At 42.6% G+C, this 22,916-nt stretch overlaps 1 protein-coding gene across 3 annotated transcripts in view; it reads right to left on the reverse strand.

Moving 5' to 3' along the window:
* The window catches only part of LOC139531725 (polypeptide N-acetylgalactosaminyltransferase 11-like), a 55,482-nt gene that overhangs the window by 17,315 nt on the left and 15,251 nt on the right, over positions 1–22,916 (reverse strand). For all 3 annotated transcript variants that reach the window (XM_071328450.1, XM_071328451.1, XM_071328453.1), the window contains exons 2-10: positions 17,537–17,833; positions 16,529–16,652; positions 15,301–15,467; positions 14,863–14,988; positions 13,797–14,046; positions 11,765–11,882; positions 9,818–9,970; positions 5,721–5,939; positions 3,660–3,764 (exon numbers count right to left, since the gene is read on the reverse strand). In XM_071328450.1, coding sequence (XP_071184551.1) covers positions 3,660–3,764; positions 5,721–5,939; positions 9,818–9,970; positions 11,765–11,882; positions 13,797–14,046; positions 14,863–14,988; positions 15,301–15,467; positions 16,529–16,652; positions 17,537–17,795 — 1,521 coding nt within the window. In that variant the 5' untranslated portion in view covers positions 17,796–17,833. The remainder of the gene's footprint in view (positions 1–3,659; positions 3,765–5,720; positions 5,940–9,817; positions 9,971–11,764; positions 11,883–13,796; positions 14,047–14,862; positions 14,989–15,300; positions 15,468–16,528; positions 16,653–17,536; positions 17,834–22,916) is intronic.

Consider the following 22,916-nt stretch of genomic DNA (forward strand, 5'->3'; position numbering starts at 1 on the left):
CAATATATTTTTTATTCCCTTGCCTGTTTGCCAATGCCACAGATGTTAGAAAATTGAGACAAATTTGAGTAGGTTTCTGTATAAGAGTAAGACTATAATGTGTGATGTCCAAATAAATAATAACTCTGACAATTTGCATGTTTGAGTGTCTGTGTGTAACATGTAGTGCGTATAGCCTTAATATTCATAATTGTGATCCATATCGTATCACCATCATAGTTGCATCATAATTACCTTTAACATAATTGAAAAACACATCCCATCATTTCCATAGCAATTGACGTTTCACATGATCATGAAAGAGACCTTGCATTACTCTAGAGACGGCTTCACTACAGTACAAATATATTCTGTACAATATGTTATGCCCCTATTTTGATATCATCCCCTTGCTTGTTGTAAACATATATAAACTTGTAGGTAGACAAATACATAAAAAAGATAGACAAACAATAAACACATTAAATTATAAAACAGTTGGACAATAGAGAGAGGGAGAGAAAAGAAAAGAGAGAGATCAGGTGTGTGTGTGTAAGTCCGTATGTGTAAGCAAGCATGTAGTTGAGTATGTGTGTGTTCATATCCACTTCATAATGTCCAGATATTTTAAACAGTTCCCATACCTTCTTTTTTTTTGTAACCTGAAGTCCCTGTAGAATTTAGTACAGCCACGGTGTTATGGAGCTGTCTCGGAATAGCTGTCCATCTATAAAGAGTTTGTCCACAATGATAAAGGCACGCCCATCATCCATCCTTAGTTGTCTTTGTACCGGATACAGTCTCTTACGACGTTCGTTTATCTCCTTTGGAAATTGGTCATTGAGACCGAATTTGGTCCCTTCCTCTGCTTTTGATCAGCTCCTTTTGTTGGTAGTGTTCAAATTTTGCGATGATCGGTCGGGGACCCTTGGTCTTGTCGCTCCAAGTCTGTGTACTCGGGAGAAAGCCACCTTGTTTACAGTCTCTATACGAAGCCTCAATGTGGATTTCATAAATTCTCTGATCGCGCCCTCTGGATTATTGGATGCGTCCTCAGGAATACCAGAAAAAAGTGATTTTCACTCATGCTACAACTTTGTATGTCTAGTAGCGTCTCCTTCATCACCCTGTTTTCCCTGAGTAGACAATCCATGTTGGAATCGTGTATTTTTACCTTGGCTGTGAGTGTCTTGTTTTCTCTTTGGAGCTTGAGAATTTCACTCTGGCTGAACTCCAAACTCCCCCTCAGCCCTGCTACCTCCTCACACAACTTTTCCATTGTTCCATGGATTCCAGCCAGAGCCCTAGCCTCTACCTCAATGGTAAGTAAATCGTCCGTGTCTGTAGATTAATCTGTTTTTCTTTTTTTTGCGGGTTAAAGTTATTTTGTGAGGTGGTCGGATCTTTCCACGAAGGAGTATGTTGTTCCTCCATAGCGTAAAGCTGTTGGTACTCGTCGATTTCCCTCAGGATCTCCTTCGTATCCAGATTGGTTGCAGTATAGAGCCAGTTGATTTACGAAAAGATAACAATGAGTCTTTCCCACGACGACGACAGGTGTCTGTAGTACAGCCAGCTAGCACTCGCGGGAATCCACGCAACAACAAAAAAAGGAACACAAACTTGCAGTCCTAGCCGTAAAGGCTAACCGCGTTGTGGAATCCTTAGTAACAAAACTTTAAATCGATTTTAATCCGAACTAATGTAAACAACAAACCGAGTGTAGACTGTCCTGTTGAGCGCTCTGATGACGTCTCTCTCTCCAGAGCTGTGCAGGTGTTGTTACAAGTGGTCTGACACTGCGCTGTCTGTTCTGTCTCCCTGTCTTAGGCGTCTCACAGTACGAACATTGCAATTTATTGCCCTGGCCACATCTGTAGTCCTTATGCCTCCTTTCAGCATGCCCAAGGCACGTTCACACAGATGAGCAGGGACCCTGGGCATCTTTCTTTTGGTGTATTTCAGAGTCAGTAGAAAGGCCTCTTTAGTGTCCTAAGTTTTCATAACTGACCTTAATTGCCTTCCTGTTAGTGTCTTAACAACCGTTCCACAGGTGCATGTTCATGAATTATTTATGGCTGTTTATACCCTTTACAATGAAGATCTGTGAAGTTATTTGGATTTTTACAAATTATTTTTGAAAGACAAGGTCCTGAAAAAGGGACGTTTCTTTTTTTGCTGAGTTTAGTATTGTCTCAGGGGGTGTGAATACTTAGGTAAATGAAATCTTTCTGTATTTAATTTGCAAAAATGTATACAAACATTTTCACTTATTATGTGTAGCTGGGCCCGAGAAGCTGTTTTTTTCCCTCTATCTGAAGGCCATTGGACTGTTAAATAGCCATCACAAGGCGTCTTTCACCCAGTTATGTAACCCTGTACCTTAGATGCTGCTGCCCCATAGACTTGCAAACACTTGCCATTTTGATAAATGGACCACTAGTCACCTTAATAATGTTTACATATTTTTGCTTTACTCATTTCATATGTATATACTGTATTTTAGTCTATGCCACTCCGACATTGCTCATCCTAATATTCCTTAATTCCATTATTTAACTTTTAGGTTGTGTATATTGTTAGGTATTACTGCACTGTTGGAGCTGGAAACGCAAGCATTTCGCTGCACCCGCAAAAACAAAGTCAAGACGGTCAAATGTGGTACAGACCCGAGTGAGGAATGTAAATTAATCTATTACAGAAACACCATAACCTTATGGGAATTTAATAGAAATGTAGATCTTGACTAAATCAGAATAGAAAAATGGCAGAATTTCAACTTTAAATACTCCCAATATTTATGAAAAACAAAACTACTTCCCAATATATAATACTTCATTTTTGGATGTCAACATTTCACTCCTCACTTGTCAGCAGACAATTTCACAAACAACCGTTCACAGCGGAAGTTGTTGACCTCATTGTGTACCCGAAGACTCAGTGCCGCAGAGGGGGAGGGGTTCAAATGGAAAGAGAGAATACAGAAAGCGAGAGAGTGGTCCGTATGAGGGAGAGAAAGAATGCGTGTCACAGTGCAGAACTGCAGTAGCTTCAGCCTCTGCTGAACTTCTACCCGACACACACACACAGGGAGTGACTCACTCTGCACCATTTTTACACACACAGGAAAGTGGAGGACCTAATGGAACAGTCATTCTCAGTTGAATGTAGAAAAGATGGATGACTCTTCCAGTAAGTGTGCACAAAACTAATCTCTGACCATGAGATCCTGGAGTGAGAGGAGGTACTGGTACAGTTCATGTACATCCAGCTTGAGATACTGCACTTTCACCATGTGGCCAAGGTACACTCTTACAAAAGTAATTGTGTCCAGAAACAGTTGAAATAAGGAAATGAAAGCATACAGTAGGAAGATTAGGGATACGAGGATGAAATGGAACTAATTTCACGAACCCTAACAGGCCAGGCTTGTGTTATGGTTCTATCGTCACTGTAGAATATCATAGGCCGACATCATTACTCAGTGTCCCATAGACCATATGATGGAGTCGCGAAGCAGAGTCGAGTACCATGGTGCATTCAAGACAACTGGGAACTCTGAAAAATATGAGGTGAATTCATGTCAGAGCTCTATAAAGAGACTCGAGTTCCCGAGTTGGACGACCATTTGAAACAATTTTTCAGAGTTCCCAGTTGTTTTGAACACGCCATTAGTTTACCTGTTCTAGGTTGTGTGTGTCACAGGCCCTCAGCACCACGGCACCCCCCTTCTGGCTTGGCCTCCCCTGAGCCACCAGACACTTGTCAGCCTGCAGGTTCCGCAGCTGAAGACAAAATGAGAAGGGAGAGGTCAGAAGGTGAGGTCTCCATCTAGTTGTATTCCAGCTCATGTCCCATGTGGCTCAGTTGGTAGAGCATGGCGCATGCAACACCAGGGTATGGGTTCGATTCCCACGGGGGACCAGTATGAAAATGTATGCACTCACTACTGTATTTATTTAATTTTTTAACCTTTATTTAACTAGGCAAGTCCGTTAAGAACAAATTATTATTTACAATGATAGCCTAGGAACAATGGGTTAACTGCCTTGTTCAGGGGTAGAACGACAGATTTTTACCTTGTCAGCTCGATCTAGCAACCTTTCAGTTACTGGCCCAACGCTCTAACCACCAGGCTACCTGCCGCCCCAAAACAACACCCACCCACTAGGACTGTAAGTCGCTCTGGATACATTTTTTTATTGTAGCCTGACTCCGCAACTGAGTTTTATTAACGTAATTCCGGAAACGTTACACACAGCTTCAGGCCATGTAAGATCTGATTATCTGCGCAGTGCTACTGCAAAGAATATGCCTATAAACTCTTATAAAAAGACACTGATAAATACCAAGTGAAGTTACGTCCAGAATATGGCACTGAAATGCACTATATACCAACACCCACTCACTAGGGCGGCAGGTAACCTAGTGGTTAAGAGCATTGAACTAATAACCGTAAGGTTGCTGGTTCACATCCCAGAACCAACTAGGTGAAAAATCTGTTGATGTGCCCTTGAGGAAGGCACTTAAAGCCAATTGCTCCTGTAAGTTGCTTGAAACAATTTGGGGATTACCTCAACGCCTTGCACCAACTGCCTCATTGCTAAGTTTGCCAATTTCCATAACTCTATATCTTCAGAAACCAAGCATTTTAAGAATTCACCTATGAATGCATGATCTTTCCTTCCAGACTAACTAGAATATGAATGTTCTCTCTGGGAGACTGATGTAGCAGAGCTGTTGGTTGTTTGACTTGCAATACATAACTCTCGTTTTCTATTAGTCTTTTTGAAGCAGGAGAACTTATCTATTCCTGAGTTCTGAGCTTCTAAGTGGTGTGTGTCTGTAACCTGGGGACTCCTTAATGACTTGTGCAACACCACATTGCCCCCTGCTGACTGGATATGGCATTTGTTCAATTTCATTCAATAAGAAAAACTTAAAAGGTGCAGTATGTAGTAATGTTGTATTGATTATTTTTGCTTTCCCTCAGTTTTTGAAGATTGCAACGCAAAAATAGCTGAACAATCTTAAATGCTTTCTGACCTTATCATATGAACCCCAAACAACCACGTGCAGGAACGTGGGATATTGTTACCGTTTACAACTTCTGATGAAGTTGGAAGCAGCTGCTGTTTATACACATTGAAGGTGCATCACTCAGTTAACAAGCAACTTTATTTAACGTACAACTATAGATCTATTTGCTTGTGAAAGATATTACAGCTTAAATCGAAGAGATTGAGAAAGTACATTCATTCTTTTTCCATTTCAGGCGTAATGTTTTGGCCTCTGTGGCAAGGGTTGACCGTCAACAACACATGGCTCTATTGGTTAAAAACAAACCGTGTAAAAGTCATGGCAGAAAATTGTCAGTTCCCAGCTACTTAAGACAAAATCCGGGGAGGTGGTGGAGAGTGATGTATCGCTAAAAGAAGACCAATTGGCCTCCTTTTGTTACACTAAATTGCAAGTGAAGTGCTGAAGTTTGAACAGTGTTATTCTGAGGCATGATGTAGCGTACAATATAAGTGAAATTACGATTTCTATGGTGAACAGTAGCATAGCTCTAGCCTGGTTCCAGATCAAAGTGTGCTGTATAGCCAACTCCTATGGTTGATGCGACCATTGGCTATAAAGCACAAGTTCAACTTTACTTTAGTGGGTTAGTGGAGAGAGCGAGTCTACAGTGGTTTAGAGCGACGAGGGGCCGGGGCTTTTAGCCAGCTAGCCTATCTTACCCGGCCTCTTTCCAGAACTTTGGGCCGGCGGAGACCTTTGTTGACGAACACAGGCTGCTGAGGCTTGTTGTGGGTTGAGGCCACCTGCATCTCGGGGTAGATGGTGTCCAGGTACCACTTGAAAGAGTGGCACTGCAGCCGTTGGCGCACCGCCTGCCGCTCGCTGATGTCACCGTAGGCGCGTTCCCGGAGCTCCGGCCTCAGGTTGAAGTACTGCTCCTGATTGGACGAGACAAAAAAATGTGAGGTTGATTGCTATTGAAACGTTAATTGCCATTACACAATTAATATAGCTGCATCTCTGTTGTCTGTAAAAGCACATGGTTTACTAAATAAAGTTAGTTTGTAAACAAACATTATCAGAAAAGCTGAATAAACCTAAAACATACAAACCACTAGCTAATAGTAGTGCAAGACTCAAGTCTTTCAGAGGTAAGATTCAAATTGGGCTAAGCAATAATAAAACCAAGATGTTTACCTTGATTGAGAATCTGTTTGATACATCCTGATTTGGGCCAGCTGTTTCCGTGGATAAAAAGCCTGTCCCAGTCTCTGATTAGTGTGGTAATGGAGAAGCCAGAACCCTAACCTCATCTTAACCCTCTGGAAGATTTCAACACTACTCTGCTGTACTAAAAATTCATAGTGGGGGATGGCAATTTATGAATCACACTCTTAGTTCAAATGTACTGTATATCATTTCAAAGTGGAAAGAAACAAATGGAGGTTGGGGAAAGAGCACAGAAGAGAGACTACACGGCAGCGTCCATAATCTTCCTGGAAACAGCGGCACTCTTGTGGATGCCTTATGTGCCCCTAAGGCACCAAGACCTAATGATTAAGTATTAACTAATAATAGTCAAGGCCTCTGTGCACACTGCTTAGTTTGGTAACAATAACCGTCCACACACTGAGGGGAAATGAGAAAGCAAATTCAGACTCAATCGTTGTGAGACGATGAGGTGTGTGAAAGGGAGATCACAATGCAATTAGCTTACTTTCCAATTAGATCGGCAATTTTCAGACCGTGGAAAGCAATTATAGCTCTCCTTTGTAGCTTGGAAAGGAACAAACATCACTGTGCTGATAAAGACATGGAGCTGAGAGTAATTAGAAGAAATGGTGAACCCATTGGAAGTTTCCTTTGCTTATGACCATAGATGGCTTGGGGGCTATAATAGAAGCCTCTGGGAAAAATAACATGTGAAAAGTGATTTCTTCAGATCAGTGGTTTTCAGTCTAGGCTATTACCTATTACAGGCCACCAGCATGGAAGATCAGTGTGTACTAGGGCTGGGCGATATGGCCAAAATATCATATCGCAATATTTTCCACATTTGACGGTATTTTAGGTTTTTGAATAATACAATTTGTAAATATTGTTTATGAGCAATGCATGGCAACACATTAAGTGTTTTTATTTTACCAGGAAGATTTGGCATGGGTCCCCAGATCCTCAAAACGTTCTACAGCTGCACCATCGAGAGCCTCCTGACCAGTTGCATCAACGCCTGGTATGGCAACTGCTCGGCATATGGCCCAGTACATCACTGGGGCCAAGCTTCCTGACATCCAGGACCTATATACTAGGAGGTGTCAGAGGAAGGCCCAAAAAATGGTCAAAGATTCCAGTCATAGACTGCTCTCTATGCTACCGCACAGCAAGTGGTACCGGAGCGCCAATTCTAGGACCAAAAGGCTCCTTAACAGCTACACAAAAGCCATAAGACTGCTGAACAACTAATCAAAATGGCCACCTGGACTATTTACATTTACAAACCACCTGTTTTTACACTGCTGCTACTCGCTGTTCATTATCTATGCAGTCAGATTAACCTGTACCCCCACCCATTGACTGCTCTGACTATGTACATTTAGCATTAGAGGCTAACACGATTTATTTTAACCACAAAAAATACAAACTAGCTGTTTGCAGATAGTAAGATACATGAACTAAACTAATAGTGTAGCTTCCATTTTCAGGCCATCAGACTCTTAAAACAGTCATCACTAACTGGCCTCCGCCCAGTAACCTGCCCTGAACCTTAGACATTGTCACTAGCCGGCTACCACCCGGTACTCTACCCTGCACCTTAGAGACTGCTGCTCTATGTACATAGAGTCGTAGAACTGCCGTGTCTTTGGCTATGCCGGATTAAGTGATATGACATGCTATTCTATAAAATCCTTTCTCTGTAATTAATATTACCTGATTGAGCTAATCATGTAAATGTAATTAACTAGAAAGTCGAGGCACCACAAAATAATATTTATAGAGCAGTTATCTTCCGAATAAACTCTTAAAGATCTAGTAATATTTTACATCAATAGCAGTTAATATTAATCGTCACCTTATTTCAGTCTCATCAGAAAGTAAATTCTTGGTTATCTTCACGAACCCTGGCTAACAAGTTGAATCAGCAATACAAAAATTGGGTTTAATTATTTATTTACCAAATACCTAACTAACCACACAGAATGAATCATACCTTGATTACAAATTATGTCAAAGGAAAACGTCCCTAGCGGAAGGAACAGATATGACAGCTGGTTACACAAAGAAAGGGGGGTTGGGTTTGAGTGAAAGAGCGGGAAGACTGAAGAACAAAGGGAGAGCTATGTCTCTATCGGGCCGTTGGCAGCTACTCTATCGTAAATACAGAATCTTATGCATTCTAAATTACCATTTACCATTTGGAAAAGGAAAATGCAATAAATATTTACTAGAGAGTGTCGAGTAGAGTGTCTCTGGTGGTGAATGGGAAACATTGTAGTGATACTCTGTCCTTCCTTTCCTAGCCCACGTTTACAGCGGCTGCTGCTAACTCAACGGCTAGGAGGTATCACTTCTGTAGGGAATAAGAGTTCAAAGTTCATACCATTCGCAACCAAAGCTCACGCTGAGGTTGGCTTCGTTCTGTAGTTATTATCTGAATCCTTCTGACATCGGACCGTCGTCCTAATGTACCCGGAACAGGAGGTTACATTTTCGTCAAGGGCTTATATAGTGGAGGGAGAAGGGTGTGTTTCATAGTTTATAACGCATGTCTCTTCACAGGGGCGGGCCACTGATTGAGCAGAGCTCTAATTTTATGAAAACCCAATTCTCTCATTTGGAAGCTAAAATTACATTTAATCATTTCACAAATAGTTTCATTTAAATTGCACAACAATTCCATGTGAATCTGATAACTATAATGTGTAGACTTTCCCAGATACAGTTTATGTCATCAGTCATAATGTCTCAGATGACAACCGAACTGACATCATATTCATTAAGTTCCAACGCATATTTTCAACTGGTTCTATTACCGAAATATGGTTCCTTTCCCTCCACTTGTTTGATGTTCCCAGACTCTCTATGTCTAATAAAGGCTATTCAAGCGTCCCTCAGTAGAGTCAAGAGAGAGGGAAGGGAGAAAGGTATTTATGGAGGGGGGTCATAAACCTTACCCACAGGCCAACGTCATGACAGAACACTGGTCACATACTGTTTTACCACTTTGTGTATATACTGTATTCTAGTCATGGCTCATCCTATATAACTACTGCAGTACACACCTTTTCTATTCATTTCCTGTCTATAAACACACACCCTTTACATATTTATTCATATTCCGGACTCTGACATTGCTCATTCTGATATTTCTTGTTTGTTTTTTGGATTGTGTGTATTGCTGCACTGCTGGAGCTAGAAACATAAGCATTTCACTGCACCAGCAATAACATCTGCAAAACTGTGTACTTGACCAATAAACATGGATTAGATTTTTATAGAACGCTTGTGGATTTATATTAAGGAGCAAAGTGGAAAGCATTATCGTTGTCACCATCATGTATCTGCAGCATTGACCATGCAGACACTCACTGTGAGTGAATGGCAAGTGAAATGGTTGTGACTCGTAGTAGAGCACTCTGGGATTGGTGTGTGTGGAAGGAGAAAGACGACTCGGCGTAGTGGCATAGGACATTAAACAAACCAAACATTGAAATACCGTTATAAAAAAGTAAAAAACCAAAACTGGTCCATGCATCAAATACCGGTAGAGTAAAATACGCTATACCGCCCAGCCTGTACTACTACTCCGTACATGTACCTTGTATTCATCCATCCATACGTGGGCCAAGCGCAGGGAGTTGTGGGCCATGGTGTCCTGACCTCCGGGTGACCCGTAGGGCCGCCGTTTACGAAATATATGACCAACCCGTGAACAGGGAATGATCAGGAGCTGGCCCCCACACATCCATATCTGAGAAAGGGAGAGACAATTCAAATGCATTGTATGAACACACATTCAGCAGTTCAGAAAATATTTGAATTCTTGGTTAGAGCGCCAGCGCACTTCATCTAAGCTATATTATATGCATGTTGTGAATAACCTCCTACTGTAGACCACACACATTCATGACTTTGAGCTTCTATATAGAAAAACTCAAACCCCTTTTACTTAAACCATGCAGGAGCAGATTCTATGGCCAAATATACCACTATGAAGATGACTCTACAAACTTGTTGAACGCATTTGCAGTTTGTTTTGTCCAAATACTTACGACACCTTCAAATGGGAGGGGGGGCTAGATACATAAAGTACTTTCATTTCTAAATGATAGAACAGATATGTATGAAAATACACTTAAATAAAGTGACACTGTACTATCGCCTCATAATTTATTATCTAAAATAAAAAATGCTGGAGTATAGAGCCAATATTCAACGTTTTAGCTTAACTGTCCAAATAAATATGTAGGGGAGTGAAAGTCTGACCAAACATCAGCTCCATTTCCCATAGTAGAGAGCCATATGGTTCATGTAATCTGACAATGTTTCACATAGAGCTCAGGACCTTAGACTGGCGAAGGTTCACCTTCCAACAGGACAACGACCCTAAGCACACAGCCAAGACAACACAGGAGTGGCTTCAGGGACAAGTGTCTGAATGTCCTTGAGTGGCCCAGCCAGAGCCCGGACTTGAACCCGATCGAACATCTCTGGAGGGACCTGAAAATAGCTGTGCAGCGACGACCCCCATCCAACTTGACAGAGCTTGAGGATCTGCAGAGAAGAATGGGAGAAACTCCCCAAATACAGGTCTGCCAAGCTTGTAGCGTCATACCCAAGAAGACTCAAGGCTGTAATCACTGCCGAAGACGATTCAACAAAGTACTGAGTAAAGGGTCTGCATACTTTTGTAAATCTGATATTTACATTTTGAATTTTTAATACATTTGCAAAAATGTCTAAAAACCTGTTTTTGCTTTGTCATTATAGGGTATTGAGTGGAGATAAAATAAAATACAGCCTTAATCTAAAATGGATTAAACATTTGACACGTAACAAAATGTGGTTAAAGTCACGAGGTTTGAATACTTTCCGACTGCACCGTACATAATGTTTCCTTAGTGAAGTAATATACTGTACTCTCTTTTCAAATAGGGTAACATAGCAAGACATGAGAAGGTAGTCTTGCCAAGAATATTCAAACAGGACTGGAAGAGAAATGTCCAACTCTGATGTGGTAATAGTTACTAAAAACTCTGAGGCGAGAAAGGAATTTTTGTTGGAGAGATTCATGTAGCCAAGCCAATATATAGTTTCCAGCCTGCGGCAATCCAACTCAAATGGACCAAAACGTAATATAGAGAAATAAACTTGCCTTTGGCTGTCAGTTAAAACATTTTATTTAATTCTGTATTTTTCTTAGGGGAAGAAAAGCTTGACTTTGACAAGGCAAAGCCTTAGACTAAATGAGCTAAAACGTGGGTAAATAAACCAAGTGTCTTGAGCTTATGACGAGTGGTTGACATGTCACAGCTCATTTGACCAGGTGCATGTGTGCTCCCCACCTAGTTGATTTGGCACCCCTCCTAAAACGGGAAAAATATGTTCAATTGAAAGGGTGGGTGTCACTTTGGGAGCATCTGTACCCTGCCTAAGAATAACATGAAGCAGACATGTTGTGTATGTTATGTGACAGAGTGTACACACTACGGAGACAGACTGTGTCGTGTGAAAGGCAGTGAGTATGTGTGACCCTTTTATTTACCCGGAAGGAGATCTCGAGGTTCTCGCCTCCCCAGATGTCCATGCCGCTGTCGTATTGGCCCAGCTCGTTAAAGTACTTCCTGTCCATGGCAAACAGACCACCGGCCATGGTGGGGGACCTGGGGGAGGGGGAGTAAGACAGAGTGAGTCGGCACTGTCGTTACATCAGTATCCTTTAAGGTACTAGCAGCGCAACCACTAATATGTGAGAAAACAATGCCTCTGTCTTCTAGTCAGGCTATGACCAGAGAGAATTACTGATTGAGAATGTTTTTTTCCAATGGAGCCATCCGTTTGACAGATCGCCAGAGATGATTGTCCGTCAAAACAAATAACACAACTCCGGCCTTTGTGCGTATCCAACTCTTCAGAAAATAATTGGACTTGAATTTGACGATGACGGACCATGATGAATGCGTATCTGATTTAATACGTTTTCATGAATCTCTGTGTGACCGTAGGCTTATGTTCTTATGGAAAGCCCAGAACGCAAGCATTTGAGCGAAACGGAAAGAGATTGTATTTTTCTTTACACTAAGGGGTGTCCGAGAAGCCCTTAAGGCTAAAACCGGCCTACGCCATAGTAATGGATTGAAAGCACTCAGGCTCTTCAAAACGTGGATGGAACCAGGCGTCCTTCTATGGCCACTAATTAGCTTTCACATGACTCCATACGTAAGGGGATGGGAACACAACGCTATGGGCTTTATTGATATCAGGTTCATGCAGGCTGAAATAAAAAAAATGGGGGGGGGGAGTCTGAGCTATTCCCAATCGATTTGAGCATTAACCCTTTATACTCAATGGAATTGGCCTATATGGATACATGTAAAAATGTGTCTTAGAGCAGAAATATGAAAACATATGCATAACACTGGTAGCAATTTAAAGGGAAATTTGGAAATTATTAGACCGAAATGGAGACAACAGTGACCTGACAGACTGAATCCAAACAGCACACTGATTTTATGTGCATTTTACATTTACTGTACTTTGACACATTTGTTGAATATATTCTGGATACATTCAGTAACAAGAATATTCTTGGAAAATGTGGGGTAGGTGCAACATAAGACAAAGAAATGACAAGGGGTTGAGTGAGAGGACTAACTGGTGTCTCCAAGTGGCCACACCTCTCCAAAGTGTGCACAGTTCCTAAGTCATTTCAATGCACTTTTATGATTTAAGAGTTTAACTATAAGGTGTTGTTTTTGAGCTCTCCTAGCTGTGCTGTTGAGGAACTAGAGCAAGCATACTTGTAGTTGTTTTGAACACAACCCTGCCTCCTCACCAGCACACAATTCATGTTGTTTAAGCAATCCAAAGGGTCCATTATAAATCACAATCTGGTCAGGTGAGCATCATTTGAAATCCTGTTCTATTGCCAACATGACTAGCTAAGTTATAAAATACAATAGTACAGTTATGCTTTCATAATACAATTTAGGGAAACAGATCATAGTTTTGGTGAGTGCATTCAGGTGCATACTGGTTCCTCTGCATCTATAAAGCGTCAAACCTAGCTTGGAGTTTGCACTTTCAGGACTATTCCAGTCCACAGCTCAACTTAGAGAGCATGGACATATGTGATTGAAAGCAGGTTGATAGGTTCTAAATTCTAGCTGCCTATTAAGCCAGAGGTTGACCCCTCTCTGAGGGCACTTAGGACATTACATGCTGTCTAAGTGACATTCCTGGGGATAAGGCCGATGGCTGTAATTCAACTATAGGCATTTTAAAGCGATAGAGATGTCTAATCCATGGTTCACTCAGGCCCTGCAAGTTGCCTATGTTTTGACCAGGGCCCAGGCACTCCGAGGCAGCTGGAGAGAGAACAGATACGGATGAGCATATAACGACTGTCTCGTCTTTGGAATGGGGCAGATTGGAACCTCTCAGAGGAACGTGTGTCTCCCTATTAAACCATTAAATATTGAAGTCGTTGACCTTATCCTTGCGTTCAGCATTTTCCACACCTTGAGCAAATCTATTATTCCCGATAAGGTCTGGTTGGTTTCCCGCCAGGGGGTTACCTGATGGCGCCCAGTGCTCCTTCGGGGCCGTTGAGCTCTGAGGCGGGCACAGGGTCCCACTTGAAGTGCAGCCCCCAGTTGAAGCCCCCCCGGACGATGGGGGAGGGGCTGTAGGCCAGCGTGTCGGCGCTAATTATGTCGATGACGGGACACACCACCGACTTGCGGTCCCGCTGGATGGGTGTCAGCAGGGGCCGCAGCCACGCCTCGTTTACCTCGCAGTGGCTGTCGAGGAACACCAGCACCTCCCCTTCAGAAAGAAAACACCAAATCAGGAGAGAGAAGAATGGGGAGAGGGGTGGCATGGCCAGGGTGGATGTTTCCCGAGAGGCAAGATATCTTCAGTGGTTCGAGGTACACATCTACAGGGATTTGACATTTGCGCGTACACACACTATTCACACAGACACACACTATTCACACAGACACATACACAGTTCAGACACACACACACACTGCTCACACCGTTTGCGCAGACCCACACACACACTGTTTGCGCAGACCCACACACACACTGTTTGCGCAGACCCACACACACACACTGTTTGCGCAGACCCACACACACACACTGTTTGCGCAGACCCACACACACACACTGTTTGCGCAGACCCACACACACACACTGTTTGCGCAGACCCACACACACACTGTTTGCGCAGACCCACACCCACACTGTTTGCGCAGACCCACACTGTTTGCGCAGACCCACACTGTTTGCGCAGACGCACACTGTTTGCGCAGACGCACACTGTTCGCGCAGACGCACTGTTCGCGCAGACGCACACACACACTGTTCGCGCAGACACACACACACAGTTCGCGCAGACACACACACACACACTGTTCGCGCAGACCCACACACACACACACACACTGTTCGCGCAGACACACACACACTGTTCGATTCCTCTGTAGCCTCTTCCTCTCATCCTACTGCAGCTGATCATAATACAACACTATTACTTCCGTGTGGAACTTGACAGACAACATACAGTAAACAGTTATTTTACCTGCATCCCTGCCTCATGTTACATTAGTGAAGAGTTATGGTCTCGGGAGGGCTCACCTGTGGCATGAGAGGCCCCTATCATCCTCCCTCGGATCAGTCCTTCTCTCTTCTCGTTGCGGACCACCTTGACCTTGCCCTGGAGGTTGAGCTGGACATAGATGTCCAGGTCTCCCTTCAGGTCAGCTGTGGTGGAGGGAAAGGACAGAAGCTTTCAGATGGAGCTCAGTTGAGATTAATTTACAAGTAGATCCTATTGAGATCCAAGATTTCTGACTTTATTTACACACAGGCATTCGATAACGTCAACACAATACAGTAGCCTGCGTTTGTTCACCAACTAGGTAATTGAAGCATGCACACTGTAGACAGATGCACACAGTCCATGACAGCATCCAATCATTTACTGGGCCTTGTTATAGTCTACCTGGCTCAGGCGAGCCTGAACAAAACCCAAGAGTTCACGTCCTAAATAGACAACTGAAAAGAGCAGCTTGCCTAGTTCACTGCTGTCATCCACCAGTATAATCTCATGCAACAGGTAGGCAGGCGTGCGATCTAGAACGCTGTGCACGGTGCGCAGGAGGGCGGAGAACGCCTCGTTGAAGAAGCAGATCACTACGCTGGCCGTGGGGAGGGACAGAGGATAGATCCCATCTCGGCACCTGAGAGACAGAGAGGGGGTGGGGCCACCAGCACATATTAGCCAACCCCTGGGTGTCACAACAGGGACCATAGACATTGCATGTGTCCCATTATGGGCAGCACCATCGAGGCCAACTCCATTTTGAAGTAGTACATTTTCTTCTACTACTACTTCTAGGAGTTGGTAAACAAACTGAAAGGGTGCACACAGCCACCGAGAGTGTGTTGTTTGATCAGTTATAAAACCAAGGTTGGCGATTTTATTGCCACCTGCAGTTATGGAATGTTTCCTCACTAGCATAATTAATTGGCTGATCCCTTCTGGTGACCTGGATGGAATTAAGTGATCCTTCCTTTTACCCATAGGAAGTTCCACCATGTTGACTACTTCAAAAATTTTGAAAATTCAATGGCGCTGCCCATGCTAAAACTGTCTTTTGGGCACTAGAGTCCTATCTAGGTATTTGACAGGGACAAACATAACTAGGATCAGTATTCATGCATGCATAAAACATAAAACACTCATGCGGTTTCACTGTGCAGCTTGTAGTGAAACATTTGGATCATGACGGTCACACCTACAGAGCTTTCCTCAACCTTGTGAAAGCCTTGCCCCTTGGAAACGTTAACAGTTTTTACCCTTTGCTTCTGTAACATATTATGCCTTAACTACTCACCCTCTGCCATATCCTAACATGTCTGCTGAGTAAGCAGGATTTACAAACTCTCCTAAAACCACCCGATTGTACCAATGATTGTCAAGACTGACCAAGCCAATTCATTTTTGCATTTACAAGCAACTCATCTTAACACATAACATGTGGGAATACTCCAAGCTGCAGGTCTACTTGTTAGCCTCGGACCAGTGCTAAACCAGATCATCTCTAGACAGATCCCCTGTATTTGGATTTCGTAGGGGCAACAGGGCAGGCACAGAGAGATTGACATGATTTCCCATTTAACCTTTGGCTACCGTTGCCCTTCATGATGGCTTGCAAAGTGCTGCGTCGGTGTCACTCTCACGGAGTCAATAAACCCAAATATATGCCACACACTCAAACGCTGTCGCTCTCTCACTCACCTGTCGTCCCTAGTGTCGGGGAGGTCTCGGTGGAAGCCCAGTCGATTGCTGATGAGTACGTTGAAAGCGTGCTTGTGATAGCCCATGTCTCGAACCTCCTGGTCTTGCTCATTAAAAATCATACCTGAAGAGGAAAAGACAGGATGGAGAGAAGAAAAAAAGGATGCAAATAGATGGAATGGTTCAGAATAGTACGGGCGCTTGTGTCATTATGAGGATTTTATTGATGCATCCACTACTGGGGGTGGTTAGGCTGGTCCACATTGCCATGGTAACACAAGCAGCCTTCATCCTGAGTGTGTGGTAATGGCTTTGCTTAGTAACTCTGTGCAACCATGGAAACAACTCACTCACCAGCCATCTGAAGGCCTCACTCCAATCCAAAGACACTTCAAACATGCCTTTATATTGCTGCAATGCACAATGTGTGTTTCTTTGCGCCTGCTTCGGACAGTAAAAAAAACAACAACATAATAATCACTCAATGCCAACCGAACCTGCTCAACGATAATCCGTAATGAATTATGGTTAGCTTGATTGTTCCTATGTTTCTCACTGTCCAGCTTCAAATGGGCATTGACGCATAAAGGCATCGTGGAATCGCCTAGGCTACACTCTGGAGCAGATCGTTTTCACATCACTCTGCCTGCCTGTTAAATGTTTCATTAGTTGACATGGGAGCAAGCCAACACGACAAGCATCCCTTGGGGACCAATGAATAATACAGACCGTCAAAATGTCCTAACCATTCGAGAATCTGTCATGAGTACGAGTGAGCTTGTGGAGCTTAAGCTCATCATTCTGGATGTGTGAAACTCTGAAGGCAATGCAGCTGGTTATGAGGCAGTTCACATGAGCTTTGTTAACAAACTGACAACCATTTCTAAACACCTATCATCAGAACATTCCTTCTCACGTACACCCCTCCTAAATTCTGTATATAGATGAGAGAGATCTTTCACCAATGGGGGTTGTTTTCAAGTTTCATGCTCTGAAGGGCTCACTTACCCATCTCCGGAGAGAGATCGGCCTTTTTGTTGCCTCTTGCTGCAGGGACTGCCTTGATGCCTTGCTCTTGGCCTCCTCCAGGGCTCCTGGTGAAGCGCGATTGGAAGCGTTTGGCCTGTGGCCCTTGGATGGGCACATTCCTGAAGGAGGGCCGGCCGCCGTCCTGGCTCAGGCTGAAGTAGAGGAAGAGCAGGACGGACCAGGTCACAGAGGTGAAGAGGCAACCATAGCAGAAGTAGCGCAGTGTGACGCTGCCCATGGTAGCCCTAGCATTGTCGGTGGTCCATGCTCAGGCCCCTGTCGAGGAAACCAGAGAGAGATAACAGGTTAAAGATCAGGGATGGGCAACATTGATGGAGGTGGGCGCCACAAAAAAACGGAACCTCATCGTGAGGGGCTGTACTGACTCCATGTTAGCGCCCCCCCCACCCCTTGACAGCGGAGAAGAAGAAAAAAATACTTTTAAAGTTAATTTCCTGCAAATCTGCACTTTTTGCCATGCATGGTAGAGAAAATATGCACTTTACAGCAAAATTCATGCAATCTTTATTTTATTTTTATTGGACATAAAGAAATACAAATTGAACAGATACATCATTTTATCCCCCTATACTTATTGAACCACCTCCCTCTAACAAAAGCAGCATACATACAAAAATAAAATACATTTACAATTAGAAATAATATATAAATATACGTACACAAAAAAAATACATACTAACCCTTCCTTCCCACACCCTCCCCTACACCCCAACCACACCCTCCCCCACACCCTCCCCTATCCCGTTGGCCAAAGTTCTTACTCCTGATCAATAGAAGGCAACTGTTCAAAAAAGGAAATTAAAAGGTTGCCATCTCAAGAAAAAGTTATCAGTACATCCTCTGAGTGTATTTCATTGTTTCTAGGTGTAGAAGAGACACTAGATCTTTCAACCAGGATGATGCAGTGGGAGGTTTGAAGGATTTCCAGTTAAGACAGATCTGCCGGCGGGCTATAAGGGAGGCAAACGCTACAACATCCGCTCTACTTTTAGAGAGACTATACAACAAAGATGGAACTCAAATATAGCTATTAGAGGACAAGGCTCCAGGTCAATATCTAGAATTTTAGAGAGAGTATTAAAAAAGGTTTAGCAATCCACAGACAGCTTAGAACACATGGGTGTGGTATGCCGGATGAATGAACATCTATCACGTGTCATTCGTTTCTGGGAGGAATTTAGAACGTTTTTCTTCGGTGTAGTGAATTCTGTGCAAGACTTTGAACTGAATGAAACTTAACTGGGCACATGAGGATGTGGAGTTAACCCTAAGAAGGACCTCCTCCCACCAGTCATCTGCAAGGTCAAGTTCCCTACCCCAGTCCCTCTTGATTTTGTTTATTGTAGAGGGTTCCAGAGGACAGCATAATGTCATATAATCTAGAAAATCAGACCTTGCCGACTCCACAGGAGGGACAAATTCTCCTCTAGCAACGTCTTGGGAGGTAGTTGAGGGAAGGTAGGAAAATGAGAACGAACAAAGTTATGGGCTTGAAAATAGCAGAAATGATTAGAATGAGCCAGATTAGATTTAGCTACGAGATCATTAAAATTGACAAACTTCCCATCTAAAAATACATATTTGAAACAAACCAAACCTCTCACACCACAAAACAAAAGCCTGGTCAAATTTGGAGGGTAAAAATAGGTGGTTGTTACAGATAGGGCTTAGAAGAGAAGGGGCAGAAAGTCTAACATGTCAACAAAATTGTCTCCAGATCTTCAAAGTAAAGCACACAAATGGGGTTTCCAGTATACTTTGAAGGACACAAGGACAGTGGGGCACAAGCGAGAGCAGAAAGGGAGGATGATTGGCAGGAGTGCACCTCTAATGAGCACCAGTTGGTATCTGGAGAATTACACCAGACCATCTTTTGAATATTGGCTGTCCAATAGTAAAGCAGTACATTTGGAAGTGCCAAACCTCCATCATGTCTCGTCTTTGAAGTATTGCTCTACGTATCCTAGGTGATTTGCCTGTCCAGATAAAATGACTGATGAGCCTATCCAACTTGGTAAAAAATGACTTCGGCAGATATTGAAAAAAGGTATAGAAACCTAGGTAAAATGTTCATTTTAACAGATTGGATTCTGCCAGCTAATGAGGCAGACTATCCCTGTTAAAGTCCGCTTTAACTCGTGTAACTAGGCTTGAAAAGTGAGTTTTATGGAGGGTAGCCAGAGTGTGTGTAATATCCACACCCAAACAGGAAAAACCAGAGGGCGACAGACGGAAAGGCAGAGCTCCAAAGTGAATTTGCTTGGCAGCAGGGTTGATCGGAAAACATTCACTTTCTGAATGTTCAATTTGTAACCTGAGAATGATCCAAACGTGTTTAAAATATGCATTATGTTAGACAGCGTTTACAGGGTTAGTGATATAATAGATCGGCATACAGTAACACTGTGCTCTTCACCAGCTCGGTGGATTCCAGTGAATTATGGTGATAATTTTAAGGCCAAGGAAAGCGGTTCTATGCAAGAGCAAAAAGGAGGGAGGGGGGGGGGACACGGGTCCCTCTGGAGAGGGGGAAATATTTTGAATGTTGGTGTGTACGCTAGCCGTAGGAGCAGAATAGAGCAGACATATTTCATGAGATGAAATTGGACCCAAAACAAAATCTTAAATAATCCCACTCCACCTGGTCAAAAGAAACAACAATTTGGGGTCTGGAGAGATAGGAGAGTATAATGTTCAAAAGCCGGCGTACATTGGAAAACAGTTGTCACTCTTTGATGAAACCCGTTTGGTCATCAGATATGACATCCTGAAGGCAGGGTTCCAACCGGCATGCTAGAACCTTCGCTAATAGTTTAACATCAGCGTTCAAAAGTGAAATGGGCCGATATCCACCACATTCCGCCGGATCTTTATCTTTAAGTATAAGTTAGATGGAGGCTTGAGTTACCGTCGGGAGGAGAGAGCCCTGTGATAACGAGTCGGTGAACATATCTAATAGTAATGGGGCGAGTTGATCTGAGAACGTTTTATAAAAATCGACAGGGAAGCCATCAGGGCCTGGGACCTTGCCACTTTGCATTAACTTTAGACCCTTTGTTATCTCATCAAGATGCAGAGGGTTGTCCAGAACTTTACTCATGTCCATGTCAATGGATGGGATATCCAAGTTATCTAAAAAGTCGTCCATAACCATATCTGACAGGGGTTCGGATTGGTAGAGGATAGAATAAAATGACACAAAAGTTTAATTAATATTAGAGGGATCACTTGTTAATATTAGTATTAATTAATTAATATTAGAGGGATCACTATACCTGAGAGATGAGATGCTGACTCTGAAACGTCAATGAACTCAGATCTGCTCAATAATTTCTATGAATAGCCTGAACTTTATAGACAAACACATGAAAGAAATATCACGTCTTCTCAGGAAAAAATGTAAATAAATTATTCAGATGAGGATTTTACTTCAAACACAAAACGCTTTGGAAACGCACAGCTATTTATAACCCACAAACATCCCGAATAATTTACGCCTTACTCTTTTCCCCCCCATCCCCGGCAGAAAAACAAGGAATTTCAGATATGTGCGTTTCAACCAGTCTGGTTGAAATTGTGGGCTTTTGGCACTGCATTCAAATATATTTACAAATCTTAAGAGTAACATTGAATACAACAAAAGAACCAAGCCTGGGGTATTTGCGCCATCACAATTTGTCAGATAAGGACAGCAGGGTGGAAACAAGGTGAGTCCTCTGAAAAACAGACTAAGGCCTAAGCATGATTAATTGGTGACAAGATGCACACGGACGTCACAGTGTTGTTTTGCTGTGGCACTTAGTGGCTCGTTAGTCAGACCAGTGAAAAGGAATGTCAAGAAACACAGCTGAAAATGGGAAGATAAGCAGAGAAATAAGACAGAGACACTGACAGACAGAGTCATTGAGATGGAACAAGTGCAAAGCCATAGGTAGATAAAAATGGAAGCAGTAGCACTGCATGTGATGAAAGGATTAGACTTATATAATAGGTCTACATATTACAGAGTAAGCGGTAAAGTTCCATACGACAACAAGTTTAGCTTTCTAGCACGTACAGACGGAGGTTATGGAGTCTAAAGGAGGCCTGGGTCACATGGCCAAAATGACATACATACAGTTGAAGTCGGAAGTTTACATACACTTAGGTTGGAGTCATTAGAACTTGTTTTTCAACCACTCCACAAATTTCTTGTTAACAAACTATAGTTTTGGCAAGTCGGTTAGGACATCTACTTTGTGCATGACACAAGTAATTTTTCCAACAATTATTTACAGACAGATTATTTCACTGTATCACAATTCCAGTTGGTCAGAAGTTTACATACGCTAAGTTGACTGTGCCTTTAAACAGCTTGGAAAATTCCAGAAAATTATGTCATGGCTTTAGAAGCTTCTGATAGGCTAATTGACATAATTTGAGTCAATTGGAGGTGTACCTGTGGATGTATTTCAAGGCCTACCTTCAAACTCAGTGCCATTTGCTTGACATCATGGAAAAATCTAAAGAAATCAGCCAAGACCTCAGAAGGAAAATGTAGACCTCCACAAGTCTGGTTCATCCTTGGGAGCAATTTCCAAATGCCTCAAGGTACCACGTTCATCTGTACAAACAATAGTACGCAAGTATAAACACCATGGGACCACGCAGTCGTCATACTGCTCAGGAAGGAGACACGTTCTGTCTCCTAGAGATGAACGTACTTTGGTGTGAAGTGCAAATCAATCCCAGAACAAGAGCAAAGGACCTTGTGAAGATGCTGGAGGAAACAGGTACAAAAGTATCTATATTCACAGTAAAACGAGTCCTATATCGACATAACCTGAAAGGCCACTCAGCAAGGAAGAAGCCACTGCTCCAAAACCGCCATAAAAAGCCAGACTATGGTTTGCAACTGCACATGGGGACAAAGATCTACTTTTTGGAGAAATGTCCTCTGGTCTGATGAAACAAAAATAGAACTGTTTGGCCATAATGACTAGAGGTCGACCGATTATGTTTTTAATGCCGATACCGATTATTGGAGTACCAAAAAAGCCGATACCGATTAAATCGGCCAAATTTTATTTTCTTTATTTGTAATAATGACAATTGCAACAATACTGAATGAACACTTATTTTAAATACACCAATAAAAACTATTTAGCCTCAAATAAAATGAAACATGTTCAATTTGGTTTAAATAATGCAAAAACAAAGTGTTGGAGAAGAAAGTAAAAGTGCAATATGTGCCATGTAAAAAAAGCTAACGTTTAAGTTCCTTGCTCAGAACATATGAAAGCTGGTGGTTCCTTTTAACAGGAGTCTTCAATATTCCCAGGTAAGAAGTTTTAGGTTG

This window comes from Salvelinus alpinus, chromosome 10 (assembly GCF_045679555.1).
Source record: "Salvelinus alpinus chromosome 10, SLU_Salpinus.1, whole genome shotgun sequence".
Lineage (NCBI taxonomy): Eukaryota > Metazoa > Chordata > Actinopteri > Salmoniformes > Salmonidae > Salvelinus > Salvelinus alpinus.